We start from the raw sequence: 19,644 nt of genomic DNA on the forward strand, positions 1-19,644 counted from the left end.
ACAATAAAATGTGCATAAAGGCTGGTTACAAACTGTAGAAGTGCTGGCTGTCTTGTTACCTGTAGGCTTTTTCGAGTTTTGTCGCGTTGTCCTGTAACTCCAAGTGCTTCCTTGTTGAACTGGATGTAGAGTTGTTAGCAGCCGACAGTCTTTTTCAGGCAGCGTACAGTTTGCAACGCACGGAGATATTTTTGTCATCTTTACTGGACAGAAATGTGAAATAATGGCTGTATTTCCAGTGAGCAAAGACACCCATTTGCGGTATATATCCTGCCTTTCACTGTTAGCCTCGCTGCCTCGTCAGAATGCTATGTTGTTGACAGCCATAGCAGACAGCCTGAAACAGCATCGTAATACACGTGACCCGTCCCCCCCCCCGATGAGAAATGCTCTTCGTACATGACTACAGTATTCTTCATTCTACATATATTATGAGGCAAAAACAAAATGGTAACGCACAGGCACTAGGGAAACTAACTTTAATCGGATTACTGGCTTGGAGAAATGAACGCGTTAGATTACTCGTTACTGAAGAAAGTAATCAGATTACAGCAACACTGTAGCTACTTATTCCCTTAGAATATAGAAAGGTCAATGTTTATGTTATCTTCAAAATATATTCCATTTCACTGTGGATAATGTAAGTCATTTGTATTTATTTTGTTATTTGTATGTGACTCTAAAATGCAATTTTGAATGAAAATCAGTTTGTCATGTATGCCTTGTCACTGTAATGCAGTAGCCTAATCCATGCGTTGAACCTGTTTGTTTGGTTTTTTTTTTTTTTTGCATTTCTGTGGTTTTGAGAGGTTTTTATCGAAACATATTGTTCATTGCATAAATCAGGAAGAATGGCTTCCTTTTTTTTTTTTTTAATGGCTTCCTATTTCCATCCCGCCCTTTTGAAGCCAGCGCGTGCTAGCAACTGGTTGGTCACGTGACTCGGCTCTGTGCTCGCGCGTGCGTGGCACGTAGTATAATGTATTTCCGGGATCGATGCAAAGCGCTCAGACGGCGTGAATGTCTTCCCGGTGTCGCGACATCTCTCCCACGCAACGCCCACGGACACGCAGGACAAGACACTCGCGGCGGCGGACCGACTCTGCCGAGCCGCCATGCTCACTCGGGTGAAATCTGCCGTGGCCACCTTCATGGGAGGTGTGATAGCCGGCGGCGGCGGAGCAGGAGGCGACCACTCCACCGGGTCGGAGGTGGCTCCAAAATTCCCGTACGGTAGACCGGAGTTCCTGGGACTGTCGCCGGATGAGGTGGAGTGCTCGGCGGATCATTCCGCTCGGCCTATCGTCATCCTGAAGGAGAGCAAGAGGCTGCCCTGGTCCACTGGCTATGCGGAGTGAGTAACCTGTTCCCTCCTTCTGTATCCTTGCTCTCCATCCTTTTAATGCTAAAGAGAATTTCCCCCCCATTTTTCAAATGATTAAAATAGTCACAACTAAATATTCAGGGAACTTTTTTTCCTCCCTAGAATTCAGTTTTCCAACAATTCCACAACTTCCACACGCGCACACACAAAAGCATTCATTTCACTAGAACTCCAAGAATAAAAAGTTCATCTTTAACATTTTAATGTCAAATTAATAAAGGGTTTTCCGCCAGAAAGCTTGTTAGGTGTGATGGTCCAAAGGACAACCAGCAGCCTTCCATGTTTCTGGAATAAATATTAGAAACATGATAATAAAATAAAATAAAACTTAAGTAACAGCAATTCTGAAATGCTGACTACTGTATTACGTATTGTTATAAGCCATTTATTAACAATACTAAATACTTTAACTCTATATTGCCAAATGAATCACATTTGATACACCTAAAATTTCATGATTTTGAGACTAATTCAGAATTGTGATATTTCTTCTTGAAAAAAAAAAAAAGATGGATGCAAGTCAACACATGCATCTAAAGCAGGGGTCCCCAAACTACAGCCCGCGGGCCGGATACGGCCCCCTTCCACATTTGGTCCGGCCCCCTGAACAATATCAGAGAGCATTTAGAATTTTTTTTTTTTTTCTCAATAGTGTTATTTATTTCCTGGCCTTTTTCTGTGAAGAACTCAGAGAGGGTTATTTGGTTATTATCTATTTAATGAATAATATAATAATAATAAATAACAATAACACTATTAATTAAATTGATAAATATAAATAATTAATTAAAAAATATAATAATACTTAATAATAATAACACTATTGATTAAATTGATAAATATAAATAATTCATAAAAATAAAAATATAATTATGATAAATAATAATAACACTATTATTTTTATTTTATTTACTTTTGCTCCGTGAAGAATCCAGAAAGGGTTATTTGATTGTGGCTGTCTGAAAAACAATAATTTTTTACATTTAGGCACTCCTGCAATCGTCACACTTTTTCTGTTACAAACTGACCCCGGCCCCTCATCAGAGAAGGGAAAAGTTATGTGGCCCTCACAGGAAAAAAATTGGGGACCCCTGATCTAAAGGTTCCATGAGAAAAACAAACAGGATTTAGCAAGGGTTATAGATATCTGAGCGCTTATTACACATATTCGTTTTGACTTTTCTTTTTACAAATTTGAAAAAAAGGTTTCATTACGACCTTATTTTTCCAATTTTGGGATTCTCTGATAAGTGCTTCATATTGCTGGCATTAAAGGTTTAAAGTCGAGTCTAGTATTCGAATAGAAAAACGCAAATTTTGATGCTTTGAGTATTTGTCTAATTGCAGTGGCGTTGTCATGGTTTGTTTTGTAAGTGTTTGCATTTCATTTTATTTATTTGGGTGGATACACTGCCCTCTACTGGCAAAAGTGAATATGCCATAACTCATTTAACATGGCTGAATCCAGCTCCTCCCTGTTAAGACCAACATAAGGTAAATTTTTTTTTTTATGCATTTGATTATTTGCATTTAGTTTATAGGTATATATTTAGCTGTTTTTGTGGGAATATGTGTTTGAATGATTTGTTGAGAGCATTGTAAAATTTTTTTTAGCATTTTATAGCTTTTAAGCAAGCAGACTTGTGCTTTCCAATTTAGCCAATTGTTCTCTTGTTGTACTTTGATCGTCATTTATTTATTATTTTTTTAATACCGTTTGAAGCTAAGCTCAGGTATTTTAATTTATTTTAAATGAAAGTGCAACGGCGTACCGCAAGCAACACTTCACATTTGCTCATCAATATTCATGACGTTACGAATTGTTGCCTGGCGGGTCAAAATCGCGTTTGTCCCTAATGCTAAATGCGTGGAAATAGTGTACGAACGAGATGTTTACTGAGATAAACCTACTAATTTTGCCCAAAAATGATGTCCCTGGTGCCAAATTCACTGGTAAAGATGTGGAAGAACATACACATGTTCAGTTAAAGTGATGGCTTGAGTGTCGAGGGTTGAAAAAGACGGGAAAAAGAGCCGACCTGATCCAGAGGTAGCTTTTTTATCAACACCTTTTTCTTGTGTGCTTTGCAAAAATCTATCCTTTACCATCATATGCCCTATCTTTCTTATATATTATAGCCTGTTGTCTTACGTCTCTGACCGTTCTTGGGGGTAATTTACATTGCTATTTTTGTGTTGCGATCGCAAATGCTACTCAGTGACAGCCAACGAACAATTTGAATTTTTTCATTAATAACAAATCTTAATTCTATGATTTATTTACACTTCTCCCTTACTAAAGTTGTTTTTGTACAACAGAAAAGGTAACAACAGTGGCAGTCAGATACCATTTTAATTTTTTTCTGGTCATTCATTGTCAGACAGAAGCAGCACGGCAAAATACCATGCTAAAAAATAAGTAAAAATATCAAAATGACTTACCTCTTCGTCCTCTGTAGGACAATGGCCCCCAACAAAATGTTAGCTACATATGAAGGTGAATGGCTTCACCTTGCTGGCGTAAAACTGGTCTTTTGGTCGTCCCCACAAGCTGATCCAGTCTTCAGATTTTTTCCTCTGTGTTTTTGGCTTCGGGAAACTTATGAATAAAACATCCATCATATGTCTTCATTTCTAGAGTCGTTTCTACAAGTTCCATAGCAGCAGTGTTTACTCGATATTTTCTTTTTTGAAAGATTGCCAGCAGAAAACAAGCAGTAATAACATAAATTGTATACGAGGGCGTGTCTATGTTGACCCACTTCTGGGTTACGTTGGCAACGTCACGGTCTAAAAATAGCATTCGTGCGGTACACTATTGGAGTGGCGTTGTAATGGTTTCTTTTGTAAGTGTATGCATTTAGCTTTATTGATTTGGGTGGATACACTGCCCTCTCGTGGCAACAGTGAATATGGCATAACTCATTTAACATGGCTCTGGCTGCTCCCTGTTGAGACCAACATAATGTACGTTTTTGTTCGAGCTAACGTTTATTTTACGCATTCATTTATTTGCATTTAGTTTATAGGTGTATTTAGCAGTTTGTTTTTGTGGGAATATGTGTTTGAATGATTTGTTGAGCGCATTGTATAAAAAGTATTTTATAGCACTTAAGCTAGCGGACTTTTGCTATGCAATTTAGCCAATTATTCTCTTGTTGTACTTTGATCCTCATTGATTGATTCATTTTTTTTAATACTGTTTGAGGCTAAGCTCAGTTATTTTAATTTATTTTTAAATGAAAGTGCAATTCTGCATGGTTTGAAGAAACACTCAGGAATTTTATTTTGTATTCGCATTTAATGCTCCTCTGAAAGTGCAATATTAGCAAGCCTTTGTTTTACATTTACTAAAATTCATCCTGCAACGCATTAAATGTTCCTAATCTGATTACTCAATTTTTCAAACTACCGTAAATAGTTGATAGATTAATCGACTACAAAAATAATGGATAGCTGCAGCCCTAGTCGAGTCTAACACTTGAAATGAATTGGAAGTCTATCGCTTTCAATGGCAGGAAAAGAATTAAAAAATAGAGCAGGCAAAAAGTGTTGACTTTTTGTAACTTCTGTACACACAAGGTGACATATGGCAGCCAATGGGTAGTGAAAATTAAATTCATGTTCAAATGGGTTGGACGTCCATTCCTGTCATTTACAGCAATACTTTAAACTTAATAGTGGTGTAACGATCCAATCAAATTGACTGAATTGACAATACACCGATCAATCAACACTGCCATCTTTTAGACATGCAGTTTTGTTAAATGGTTTTATATCAAGTGTTTCAAATGTTTAAGCAACAAAATAGTCAAAAACATCAAAATTGCATTTTTATTTTTATTTTATTTATTTAATTTGCTTCTGGTGACTGATTGTGTTAAATGTCTACATATTTTAAATCATTCAAAGGCCCTTTAATCGAACCGGTGAAGATTTACCATTATCAGCAAATATATCATCACACAAATTACTTATATCGTATAACTGTGAAATTAAGATTAACCATTAGGTAGTCAATAATGGTAAATTGCAAATATGGTGTCAAACAAAGCAAGGCATTCTCTTGGAGACGAATCTTTACTTGGTGTAAATGTGTTTAATATTGTGACCGCTGACTTGTCCCATATTGTGTCATATGGTCAACAGTGAATGTGACCTAAAAAGTTATGTAATCCTCATTTAGTCTGTGAGGCCAGCCATCAAATCCAGAGGAGCGGGTTTGGAATGTTTGCTCATTGAATGTTTACTTTGTGCTCTTCTCATGCTGATTCTCGCTTAAAAACAAGTCAGCTGCTGTATTGTGTAATTACTTATTGCACAAATGTTATGGCCCAGTGTTGTGGATGCGATCCCTCCATTAGATAAGAAAGAGAACTGTGCACTATCTCCAACAGGCAAGAAAAATTGTGTCACATTTAAACCCCTTATCTCTGCACAAGTATCAAGAGCATGGTCCTGTCCGGTCCGGTCTGGTTCTGGTATGTGGGAGAGACTGAGGTCACGTTAATGACTCCTTGAGGCAATCGTTCACGACACGGCAGATTATCAATTCACAAAAGACAGGCTCATGTTTGTGTAATTCCCCTTGACACCAAGTCACATCTTCATGCTGGTGGGAAGGACTGTGTCCTGAGGCAACATTGTTTTAAGGTTACAAAGTTACCCATTTTTGCACTAATAGCATATTACTTACTTTTTTTGATGTGCAGATGGATGGAGACCTGGTTGCTTTTACTTAAGAAGTTGTGTAGGATGTTTTAACTGTACAAGAACAAAGACAATTTTGAGTCGCAGGTTTTTAGAGACGCAAGCTGTAAGTTAGTTTTTTTTGTTTTTTGTTTTTTTATTGCAAAAATTAAGATAGTTTGGCAAATAGTGAAGAACTGTTCAACAAAAAAAATTCCAAGTTGTTTATTACCTCTCCTAGCTGAAGTTTACCGTCAGACTAAATGTAAAACAGAATTACAGTGATCCCTCGCTACTTCGTGCTTCAAACTTCGCGCCCTCAGCCCAACGCGGATTTTCTCTTTCAATCAAAAAAAAAATACATATATAGATGAGCTGTCCCGAGCCGATCATGTAGTCTCACTCTTCCTCCTGCTTCTCTTTGTTGATCAGTCAGTGCACTGGAGTTGCTTATTAAAGTTAACGATGATTGACAGACGTTTAATGTTTATCTTGCCACAGATGCTTGAAAGCCGAAGCTTCAAAGCGCCACATGCGTCAATCATCGTTTAACTTGTTAAACAGTTGCTGTTGCAACTCATTGTGTGTAAGTGAGCAGCTTGAGCGGATTTGAGTGGATTCACTCAATGAAGCATTTAAGAAAGACAAGTATTTTTCTCCTTTTTTTTCTTGTTTAAAAATAATTTGGTGGGACAGTAACATGTTTAAATTATAATTATTAGATTTGAAGTGCTTAAAAACCATTAATTAAAATATATATGGTGGAAAATACGGACAAGGCTGAAAAAGCAGTTTCTGCTCTTGCACCCCTCTTCAAAATAAACTGCTGTATTTTAAGCCAAACGAACTGTTGTGTTTGATAGAACAATATGTCTATATGCTGCCATAGCAGTTTCATGGCGCACTAAAGAGCATACGACAGGAGAAAAAAAGTCTTAAATAGCATTATTATGTGAATTAGAATCATATTTTGAGACGATTCGACTATATACAACAATTCAGCAAAGCGCAGATGACGAGAAATTAGTCTTTTAATCTGCCGGTTAGCCACGCCTACCATTATAGGGTTCTAGCGTCCCCAACAGGTGGATGACGTCAGCGGGTGACTGGGCTCATCGGTTTTACTATTCAGCCCATTGAGGGGGAATTATTCAGAACGAGGAAAACGCGACGAAGAGAGCCGCAAAATGTCATTGTTTCAGTCTCTCTACTCCAATATTTTTACAGGATATTCTTTTTATCCAAGTATTTTTCCCAAATAGCTAAATAAATGGCTTGAGAAGGACCAGTCAGCCCGTCGAGAGGGAACTATTCACAACGAGGAAAACGCGACAAAGAGAGCTGCAAAATGTCATTTTTTCTGTCTCTTTACTTCAATATTTTTACAGGATATTCTTTTTATCCAAGGATTTTCCCCAATTGATAAATAAATGGCATGGTCATGACAAATAACAGTCTTGTGCTATATGGAATATGAAAAAAATAAAAATGCACTTATTCAGGACGAATAAAAAATTAAATATTAAAATTACTCCATAATGGTCAAAACTGTCGACTTTACTGTCGCACCTCCCGAATGATATTTTATGACACCTAAATCGGACATATGTCATTTCCCTTCCCCGGCTTTGGAGAATGTCAACAAACCAAGAGGCGTGACAGCTAGCCGACATGCTAACCCGAACCAAGTGATGTTTCAAAGTCTTCGAAGCGGAAAATCACACATAACTAGCCCGTATTATTTGACATGACGAATGGGTTGTCGATTGTATTCGCGGATCGGCAAACCGCCTGACGGAGAGCAATTTACAGTTCGTTCCCCTGAGGAGGGCGGCTGCAGTTGTTGTGCAGCTAACGTGCAGCTAATGTGCACGAGAAGAGCTTTTTACATGCCTATCACTGATCAAACGTAAGTAGTCCTTTATTTAAAGAAAGTTTGTAGTGTTTACTTTGTAATCGCTGTATTAACATTTGACATAATACAAAACAAGATGTTTACTCACTTCCTCGTAAGTCCAATGGTCCCACAGTAGTAGGGCATGGCCAATATCCACGGTGAATGGGAACCTTTTGAAATTCCAAAAAGGCGCACACGCCTCTCCCTCATAAAGCAAGATTTTTCTGCAGCCGTTTGGCTGGCGTGATGTAAAAAATAAACGTATTAATCCGCAAAATCAGCTGAATCTTTAGTACTCATACACAACAGTACGGCTGTTTAGTGAAGAGGATGCCTTGACCCGTACACGTCACAGCGCCGTCCTCCTCAATGCAAGACTGAAGCCGGAAGTCACTCATTTTCATGGCGCGGGATTCAAAAAACTAAATAAATATAGCGATCGCTTCCACACACATCCAAGCGGTCCATATCATTCAGGAGCATAAAATACCGCGTGTATTATGAAATAAACATGCTTTTTTGTGTCACATGCACTTTAAGCACTCGAACTATTTTTAAATTGTCCGTTTTGCCCTGGAGACCCTTGTTTACAGACATCGCAACCGCTTTTGTGTCAACCCAGCCATAAAAGACGGTAAGTAATTATTTTTATTAGTCGAAATGTCTTTCATTTTTAGCTTATAATCACTCATTGATGTCTATTATTTCGTTTAAAAAAAAAACGACTTCATAAAATTATCCAATCGCATATTTTAAACTTTACAACAAATTACATCCAAAAAAAGTGTCTTTAAATAGGTCACGGATATCTACTTCCTAACCAGAGGTTGCGCTAGACATTTTCGTTGTCTGTCATTTTGACTGACAGGGTCATAAAAATCCGGTCATAGTCTATTTTTACCCGTCACTTAAATTTTTAAAATGATAATGATGACATATTCAATAGTATTTAGTTTTCATTCATTTTTAATTAATATTGTAACGCTTGCTTGGCGGCAAAAAATTAGACACGGAAGTCGTGGTATACCCACCGACGTCACAAAACCACGTGCTCGCTGTATGGTTCCGCCCACTTGTCCGTCATTTTGTCTCTGTATTAGCATTGGTTTCAATTGATCGAGGAATTTAAAATGCATTTCATGGAAGACCCGGTGCTTTCTGATGCCGTAAACTCACTGGATGTGTTGCATAAAAGGCGTTATGTGGAAAAGATTTGTTCTATACAGTCGCCAGATCCATATTTGATGCCCAAATCGATGTTTTTCGACCCACTGTCTTCGCCCTGTCTGCCTGACATCTGCTACGCTGATATTTACAATTATCTTGTCCACACATAATCAGCCTATTCTCACGAAAATTTGAAAAACTTCAAGAGCTTGGAGGCTTATAAATACTTCGTTGCTGGTTGGGTGAAACAGGTCCTCGTCCACGAAAATTCGGCAGGAATCTATCTTGTGCTTGGAAAGGTGAGTTACGAAATTTTCAATTCAAAATCTTTTGTCATTGCTAACATCCACTGTCAAGTCTAATGTATTTCATGTCGTTTGTCAATGGAGTTAAGGCTTTTAATGTTTATATGGTTTAGCGATAGCACTCTCACTACATACATACGTGTATGTTGTCGGCGATTAGCCTAGCAATGATCTTAATTGTGGTTATTTGTCAGCCCAAAACCCTCTAAGTATATCTTAAATGCATCTTACCGGATATAAAATGACTACTACATAGTCTGTGGTGATTTTTTGGTGCCCAGTTTTCACGTCGAATTGCAGCCGTCCATTTCGCTCTCCTCTTTGGATCCCTCGGAATACGGTAAAACTTCAAGTCTCTCCTTCCATCTTCTCTGTTAGTGCAACCAACAGCCACACACGCCTTCACCATTTTGATTATTAATGTTAAGGAGCAGAAAAACACGCCGTAAATAGGAGGAATGTACGTAGCCGTAACAGGTTAACACAATGTTTTGACGGACAATTGGGCGGTACCATTCAGGAGAGCGGAGTTGTGACGTCACGTGGGTAGGGTCTATAGACCCCAATCACCAACGTCACACAATGATCTTAATTGTGGTTGTCAGCCCAAAATCTTCTAAATATATATCAAATGAATCTTACCAGATATAAAAAGACTACTACATAGTCTGTGGTGATCGTTTGGTGCCCAGATTTCTTGTCGAATTACAGCAGTCCATCTCGCTCTCATCTTCGCGTCTCTCAGAATACGGTAGAACTTCAAGTCTCTCCGTCTATCTTCTCTGTTACAGCAACCAACCGCCACACACGCCTTCACCATTTTGATTATTAATATTGACGAGCAGAAAAACACGCCGTAATAGGAGGCATGTACGTAGCGGTAATGTATAAACATGACGAGCTGACACACAATATGGCGGCTCCGGTCAGGGGGGCGGAGTTGTGACGTCATGTGATTGGGGTCTATACACAGGCGGCAATTATGTCCATCAATTGGATGACGCGCTGGCACACCGGGTGCACCAATAAGAACCTTGCGTTGATGTGTCAATCACGGTGCCGCCGCCAGACCCCGGTTACACTACAATATTCTGAATAGCCAACGACGTCATGCATTAAGAGTGACAATAGCTAATTAATATGCTAACTCGCCACCCTGTGGTCTGGGGTGTGAATTGCAATCTGTCAAAATGACTGACGGACTTCAGTTTTTTCCGTCACCGTTTTAAAAAACCGGTCAACGACGGAAAATTTCCGGTTAACGCGACCCCTGCTCCTAACTATCGCTTAATTGTGTGGTGTTTTTTTTTTTTGTTACTGTCGCATTTTCCCCAACATTTTAGATGATAAATAATCGATCCAGAGAAAAACTGAAAAATGCTACACAAAGTTTTTGGATCGAAACAAGGTCAGTAGACGATAATATCTCGTTAAAATCACGGCGCCTTTAATTACGCTCTCTCATGCTCTCACCCCGATTTAGGGTTTAGGGGTTTAAAAGAAAAAAAAAATTAAATGCCCTCCTGTTCAAAATTTTTCTTCCCACAGAAAATTGAGATTTGATGTATCACACATGCATGTAGGACAGTTCGGCCAAATTGGGGGTCTTCAAGTCACCTGAGTGTTTTCCGCCATGTATTAATAAAAAGTTGTTTTTTTAATTATACTTTGGGAGAAAAAAAGAAAAAAAAAAACCATGTCTTATATGTATTTCTTTCCAATGCTAAATCTGAATAAAAACATTGAACGCACAAAAAAAATCTTAATTTGGGGGCGGGGGTGCGCTACTTCGCGGTTTTTCACTTATCGCGGTGGGTTCTGGTCCCCATTAACCGCGAAAAATAAGGGATCAATGTATACCACACAATCGAACCTGCTAGCTTAATGCTAACATTAATACAAAATGCTACAGACAGGTTAAAGAAACCGTTTTTTTAAAACTACTTTCCACCAATTATATTTCAACTACATTGTACAACTTTTCAACACTTCTCTAACCATTTGATGTTCATTACTTCATGAAATATGTGTTAACAAAATATACAATCCTCTTTCTACACAGTCTCAATTAATTGACACTTCTTCCTTATTGCCACAGGTGACAAAAAATGCTACAGGGTCTTTTTGACTTCTTACGTAAACATCAACAGGATGTTTCACTTCCTCTCAGCTAATTCACTGTGAATAATTTTTAATCCAAATTCAGCACTCCTGGAGGCCAAGATATTTGCAAAAATATTTCCTTCATCCACTGATGTGCTGAATGCCGCTAGCATCATTTGGGCTCACTACCAACTGCTTTTTTGGAAGTGTAAAATCAGCCACTACTGAGTTTTCTTGGGGATTTCTCAACATCTGGCTGGCCAACGTGCTTTGCCCTCGTCTAATCCCATTGGCAGCACAGAAAACCCGAGGGCTTATCATGTGATAAATTTCCAATATTGTAATATAACTTGCAGCTGATACCCAGTTAATACTTTAAGAAATGTTTGCTGAATTTAGGGCCCTAACAGTTTTATCAGGCCGCTGGAAATAGAGTCCGGGCGAGGCTGAGCTGCATCAAGGATTCCCCCCAAAATGGACTCATGTTACTAATTGACTTGTTTGGAAAAACACCACTATACGGTGTCATTAGAGTTTTAAAAGAAGAAAAAAACAAAAACGTAAAAGTCCTAGTGAACACAAAATGTGCACTGGTCACACATTTTAAGTATTTACTGTACTGTATATATTTTTTCATTGATCAAATTAAAAAAAAAAAAAAAATGTTTCAACTAATTATTTTATTTTTACTTAGAACAATTTATTATATTTTTTATTGACGATAGCAAAATATGTGCCAAAGTTTTTTTGAACCGTGTTTTCTATTTTACTAAATTTATTACTAGAGTTGTCTGATATTATTGGACAGAATATAATATCGGCCGGTGAAAGCATTTAAAAATGATGTCGGATAAGATGGACATCGGGTTTTAATTATCGGGTTTGGGGCCTATATGCATTTTTCCTTCAAAGTGAACGGAGAAGCCTTCTGCGTACTGCCTTTGTACAAGGCTGGTCACAGCTTAGCACAGAAGTAATGCTTACTGCCCAGTAGATGTCTCCAAACTAAGGGGCCGTTTACATGGTGACGCTCCAAGAATACGACAAATTTCACATTTGCATTTACATGGTTCTGTCTCCATTCGACTGTTGTACCAATTCCACGTGAAAACGATGTAGTATTCGTGCCAGGCCCTAGGGGGCAGTGCAGTTTTACAGGGCGACAGCCAATGATGCACTTTCAATTTCAGTTTTTTTCTTTTGCTTCAAAAGGCACAATTAAAAATAATATAAAAACAAGTAAATTAAAGCTGACGTTCCACCATGTTTGCTGTTTTGAATGTTTACTAGCAGCAACTGCGCATGCCCAAAGTGACGTGTGCGAGTGCTGACGTCATCGGAGCGTGAATGTTATATATGGTTAGGAAGCAATCCCCGCAATCGAATCGTTCCGCTTTGGATGCCGGTATCAAAAGTTTGTGTCTTCGCCTTCAGTTTTCGCCGTCACCATGTAAAGGCGAGTCCATTCCGCAACACAATAGTTGCACATTAGATGCTTGGGATTTGTTATGTTAACAGTCCACTTACATTCATAATGCAAATATTAAATAAACAATAAATGATTGAAAAATAATGAATTATAACTCATTACATATAACTACTGAGTTACCAGAAAGAAATAGTCACTAAGAAAACTAGAAAATTATTAAAATTAGTGCTGCAATGATTAATCGATTAACTCGAGTATTCGATTAAAATAGAAAGATTCGAATTAAATTTTGCTGCTTCGAGTATTCATTTATTAAAGTGGCCTTTGTAATGATTTATTTTGAAAGTGTTTGCATTCAGTTTTATTCATTTGAGTGGATACACTGCCCTCTAGTCTGCCTTACTTCACATGGCTGTATCCAGCTGCTCCATGTTAAGACCAACAAAAGCTAAGGTTTTAGTTTGAGCTAATGCTTTTTTTAATGCATTCGTAATTTAGTTTATGGGTATATTTAGCCATTTTTTGTAGGAGTATGTGTCTGAACCATTTGTCAAGAGCATTGTAAAAAAAAAAAAAAAGTTAGCATTTTATAGCATTTAAGCTAGCGGACTTTGCTATGTAAGTTAGCCAATTGTTCTTTTGTTGTCCATAGATCCTTATTTTTTTATACCGTTTGAGGCTCAGCTCAGGTATTTTAATTTTTCATGTTCCTTATCCAATTACTCGATTATTCGACAAACTAGTTCATCGATTAATCGACTACTAAAATAATCGATAGCTGCAGCCCTAATTAAAATACAAAAATCTGTGCAAAAGCCTAGCAAAATGCATCTGAAGAGTTTTCGTTGCATTAGCATACAATGATCGCTGCATTTGTAAAGCTTTGGTCGCTTTCTAGTGGCTCTTTTGGGGTAACTACTGTAAATGTGAGTTAATTGAGACTTGAGTATTTAATTATGGACATTTTGACTCAATTGAATTTATAATATTTATATGGACATTATTTTCTATAACTTCGGATGAAGTTGTTCTGTTATTTTTCATAGAATTTTTAATTGGAGAACCTTGAAGTTGTTGCATCTATCATTATTAAAGCATCCAGTGGGGCATGACAATGCAATTGACAGTAACACTTTAAGTGCACGACCGCATATAGGCTATTGGTATCGGTTTGATATTGGTATTGGATTTTTGGAGTTGGACAACATCAGGATATTGGTTATCGCTTAAAAAGTAATTATCGGACAACTCTATTTATTACTGTTTAATGGATTGATTTTATAAATTATTTTATTTTAAATTATATATTTTTATTGCCCATTGCATAATATTTGTGGGTAACACTTTTATCACACTTTGATGGGCCACAATATACTGTCCCACGTGCCTTTTGAGAATAGTTTGTGTCTCAGGAGAACTCAAGTGAGACAAAAAGTGCAGGGTCACAGAGGATTAATGTTGCAGCTGCACTCTGTGGGATGCTTTTCGCCTTTCTGCTTAAACAAGTAAGCAAATAGGCCGCTTACGTCCCGGGTCGGTTCTTGCGGACACGGAACGAGCGCTTTCACTTCATGAGGATTTTGATGCCCGCTTAGGGTGAGGGTGCACTGTCTGGTGCATTTACCATGATCACTCTGAACGGGTGAGTGAGTAACGCTCTTTGGAAATAGCCTTGATTGAAACTGTCACCTTTCATGGTCTGGCACACTTACAGGCTTCACTTTTCAACAACCACTTACCACCAACTTTCTTTATTTTTGTGGAACGGATGATGATAGTCATAATGTGATCATATGGACTTGACCTTTTTGCAAGAATCTGTAATTGATGCATTTGCTCTGAAGATGGACTTAATGATCAGCTTGGTCACATGGTTTGGACTGGGTATTTGTGCGTAAATATGTTCTCAGTGACGCAGGAAAGGACGTCATGCTGTTTGACCGGCATTTCTAACGCAGCATGTAAGAGGTGATTGTTGGAACAATGCGCTGCTGCTATCATGTTAACGGATCATCTGAAAGGTCTTTCTCTATTTGGCCGTGAGGAATTCAGTATTGCAAAAGGAGCACTTGTTTGCACATGATTAACTATGCAGTAATTAACTATATTATATTTTTAAATATTTGCTTAAAAATACAACAAATGTGAAAGCTTTCCTTCCCTTTACTTGTAATTGCCATTAATTGCCAATTTTGACAGACCTGTCACAAATGTTAAATGCATCAGGCAAGTATTGCTCAAACATAAAAATGTCTAATAAAAACAAAATACGCACAAAGTAAAATATTTTAGCACAAATGCATTGTTAGCATGATTGCACAATGTCGAGGAAGATTGCTACGTTAAGCTAGTATAAAGTTTTGTTAAATTAAAATGTCATAATTATGTGCTTATTGTGTTTGTTAGTGGCTAATTCTTTCCTAGTGTAGTAGAAGTTATTGGCTATGTGTGTTCATCATTTAAAAAAAAAAAAATCTTTAAATTTTGTTTATATATATTTTGTTACAGTGCCTTGCATAAGTATTCGGCCCCCTTGAACCTAGCAACCTTTCGCCACATTTCAGGCTTCAAACATAAAGATATAAGATTTTAATTTTTTGTCAAGAATCAACAACAAGTGGGACACAATCGTGAAGTGGAACAAAATTTATTGGATAATTTAAACTTTTTTAACAAATAAAAAACTGAAAAGTGGGGCGTGCATTATTATTCGGCCCCCTTGCGTTAATACTTTGTAGCGCCACCTTTTGCTCCAATTACAGCTGCAAGTCGCTTGGGGTATGTTTCTATCAGTTTTGCACATCGGGAGACTGACATTCTTGCCCATTCTTCCTTGCAAAACAGCTCGAGCTCAGTGAGGTTGGATGGAGAGTCTTTGTGAACGGCAGTCTTCAGCTCTTTCCACAGATTCTCGATTGGATTCAGGTCTGGACTTTGACTTGGCCATTCTAACACCTGGATACGTTATTTTTGAACCATTCCATTGTAGATTTGGCTTTATGTTTTGGATCATTGTCCTGTTGGAAGATAAATCTCCGTCCCAGTCTCAGGTCTTGTGCAGATACCAACAGGTTTTCTTCCAGAATGTTCCTGTATTTGGCTGCATCCATCTTCCCGTCAATTTTAACCATCTTCCCTGTCCCTGCTGAAGAAAAGCAGGCCCAAACCATGATGCTGCCACCACCATGTTTGACAGTGGGGATGGTGTGTTCAGGGTGATGAGCTGTGTTGCTTTTACGCCAAACATATCGTTCTGCATTGTGGCCCAAAAATTCAATTTTGGTTTCATCTGACCAGAGCACCTTCTTTCAAATGGCTTTCTTCTTGCCACTCTTCCATAAAGGCCAGATTTGTGCAGTGTACGACTGATTGTTGTCCTATGGACAGACTCTCCCACCTCAGCTGTAGATCTCTGCAGTTCATCCAGAGTGATCATGGGCCTCTTGGCTGCATCTCTGATCAGTTTTCCCCTTGTTTGAGAAGAAAGTTTGGAAGGACGGCCGGGTCTTGGTAGATTTGCAGTGGTCTGATACCATTTCAATATGATTGCTTGCACAGTGCTCCTTGAGATGTTTAAAGCTTGGGAAATCTTTTTGTATCCAAATCCGGCTTTAAACTTCTCCACAACAGTATCTCGGACCTGCCTGGTGTTTTCCTTGGTTTTCATAATGCTCTCTGCACTTTAAACAGAACCCTGAGACTATCACAGAGCAGGTGCATTTATACGGAGACTTGATTACACACAGGTGAATTCTATTTATCATCATCGGTCATTTAGGACAACATTGGATCATTCAGAGATCCTCACTGAACTTCTGGAGTGAGTTTGCTGCACTGAAAGTAAAGGGGCCGAATAATATTGCACGCCCCACTTTTCAGTTTTTTATTTGTTAAAAAAGTTTAAATTATCCAATAAATGTTGTTCCACTTCACGATTGTGTCCCACTTGTTGTTGATTCTTGACAAAAAAATTTAATTTCATATCTTAATGTTTGAAGCCTGAAATGTGGCGAAAGGTTGCAAGATTCAAGGGGGCCGAATACTTTTGCAAGGCACTGTATATGTATTTGTATTTTCACCATATGTATGTGTTGTGTGATGATCTAGGGCTGCACCTATCGATTATTTTAATAGTCGTTTAATCAATGAACTAGTTAGTTAGCCTCAAAGGGTATTAAAAAAATAAATAAATGAAGATCAAAGTACAACAAAAGAACATTTGGCTAGCTTTGTCCCTATTCAAACCTACGCCATTGGTCCATTAACACAAGGACTAGTATTGTTGTGTTAATGTAGGGTCAAATAAAAGAAAAAAAAAGGACTATGAGATGTAAGTAGTACTATTGCTACAAGAAAAAAAAAGTCGTATTATTACTAGAGTAATGTAGCTGTAATCAGCTACGCATTCTACGTACATGTACCGTAGCTGAGAGCTACGACATTAGCCTGGCTAATTAAATATTTTAAATAGATCTTTGTTATTAGGGTTGTTCCGATCATGTTTTTTTGCTCCTGATCCGATCCCGATCGTTTTAGTTTGAGTATCTGCCGATCCCGATATTTCTCGATCCGATTGCTTTTTTGTTGTTGCTCCGATTCAATTCCAACCATTCCCGATAATTTTTCCCGATCGTATACATTTTGGCAATGCATTAAGAAAAAAAAAAGAATAAAACTCGGACGAATATATACATTCAACATACAGTACATAAGTACTGTATTTGTTTATTATGACAATAAATCCTCAAGATGGCATTTACATTATTAACATTCTTTCTGTGAGAGGGATCCACGGATAGAAAGACTTGTGACTTTGTATATTGTGACTAAATACTGCCATCTAGTGTATTTGTTGACCTTTCAGTAAATGAAACTTTGGCCTTCCCAAATGCACGATGGGAAGTGGACCCACGACTGTGTGTAGTGCTACCAGTGGATATATCTTCTCTGGTTTGGGATTATAATTTAGGTTGTTAAGACAATGATCATTAGCCATCTTGCTTCCCGACATAGCCCCCCATGATAGTTCTAATCATAGGGAGAGGGATTGCAAGGCTTTAGCCAATTAAAGGAAGGCTCCAAAGGCTACCAAAATTCATTCTACTCATTTTGCGCTGCCTTTTATCGCTCTATAGTGGTAAAACAGCGTCATTACAGATTGAGCGCTACAAAGAGTGAGCGAATAGTGCAGCGCATACATTAATTGCGTTGAATATTTAACGTGACACATTTTTTAATTAATTAATTGCCGCCATTGTTGGGATATTTTTGTTAACCCTACCTTAAGGCTGAACTAAAGACTCTGGATGAGTGTAACATTATGTCTGTAACATTAAATACAATTAGAAAACAATTTAAATAAAATATATACTGTATATATTAATAACAGGCATGGCCGATATTTTTTTTGCCGTGGCACGACATGGTGAGGCAGGTCGATGCCAATGCAGCCCACCACCGTAGCTTCAAAATATCCTAGGGGAAACACTGAATGAGATAGCAAACGGTACTAGCATATACAGTACATGATAATGAACAAATATTACATATCAGTTCTATAATTAAATTATTCAACACAAGCAATCTAGCAGTGAAAGGTAAAGACAAAGTGGTGTTTTGTTTTAATGTTTTTTTTAGGGCTGTCAAAATTATCGCGTCAACGCGCGGTAATTAATTTTTTAAATTAATCACGTTAAAATATTTGACGCAATTAACGCACATGTCCCGCTCAGACAGTATTCTGCCTTTTGGTAAGTTTTACAGCAAGGTTTTTTGTGCTGTCTAGCAGCGAACTCTTGTGGTCGCTTTGCGACATGGTTTATTGCTTGCTTGCCAGTTCAATATGGCTGCACGACGTCTCGGGCTGACGCCTCCGTAAGTGTGGTTGTTGTAAAGAATGTACATATTATGTTAGTAAGCGAAATGTTATATTTTTTGTATGAGTCGCTTTTTGTTTGTGTTTAGTGAACCTGTATAGAGTGCTAAGCTAACGTTGTTGCCAATGCAATGCTTGTGTACTTTTTTTGTCGTTTCACTACGGTCTAAAGAGGACAGTGGTTTGAGGCCATTTTATTAATAAATCAGATGAAAAAGGAAGAAGTCTGATTATTAAGGCGTCGTTCACTAGCTGTCTAGCTTTGGAAAAAGTAGATGCTTCGGAGTGAGGACAGCAGATTTAAATGACAGTAGAGTGAAATGCCCACTACAGTCCTTATGTACTGTATGTTGAATGTATATATCGATCTTGTGTCTTATCTTTCCATTCCAACAAATTATTTTACAGAATATATATATAATTTACAGAAAAATATGGCATATTTTATAGATGGTTTGAATTGCGATTAATTGCGATTAATTACGATTAATTAATTTTTAAGCTGGAATTAACTCGATTAAAAATTTTAATCGTTTGACAGCCCTAGTTTTTTTTAATGACAGCATTGATTTTAAGTATCTCATGTCACTGTTGAAGCCTTTGACAGGGTAATTAGGACTACGTCATTGGACCAAAAGCAAAAGGAGGGAAGTGAATCCGACACTTGCACTCTAGTTGCTTTGGGGCAAGGACTATCGGTACCAACACGCCCCCACTTCAAAAAAAAACTGGAAAGTTCATGTGTCATTGATGTAGTAAATTTGCACGCTCAAATGACTGTGGTATCACACAAGC

At 37.9% G+C, this 19,644-nt stretch overlaps 1 protein-coding gene across 1 annotated transcript in view; it reads left to right on the forward strand.

Moving 5' to 3' along the window:
• The first annotated feature begins 982 nt into the window (after window positions 1-982).
• ppm1h (protein phosphatase, Mg2+/Mn2+ dependent, 1H) overlaps window positions 983-19,644 on the forward strand; it is an 88,908-nt gene continuing 70,246 nt past the window's right edge. The window contains exon 1 of the mRNA XM_057836350.1: window positions 983-1,354. Coding sequence (XP_057692333.1) covers window positions 1,116-1,354 — 239 coding nt within the window. The 5' untranslated portion in view covers window positions 983-1,115. The remainder of the gene's footprint in view (window positions 1,355-19,644) is intronic.

The sequence above is a fragment of the Corythoichthys intestinalis genome, chromosome 5, assembly GCF_030265065.1.
Source record: "Corythoichthys intestinalis isolate RoL2023-P3 chromosome 5, ASM3026506v1, whole genome shotgun sequence".
NCBI classification, from domain to species: Eukaryota; Metazoa; Chordata; class Actinopteri; order Syngnathiformes; family Syngnathidae; genus Corythoichthys; species Corythoichthys intestinalis.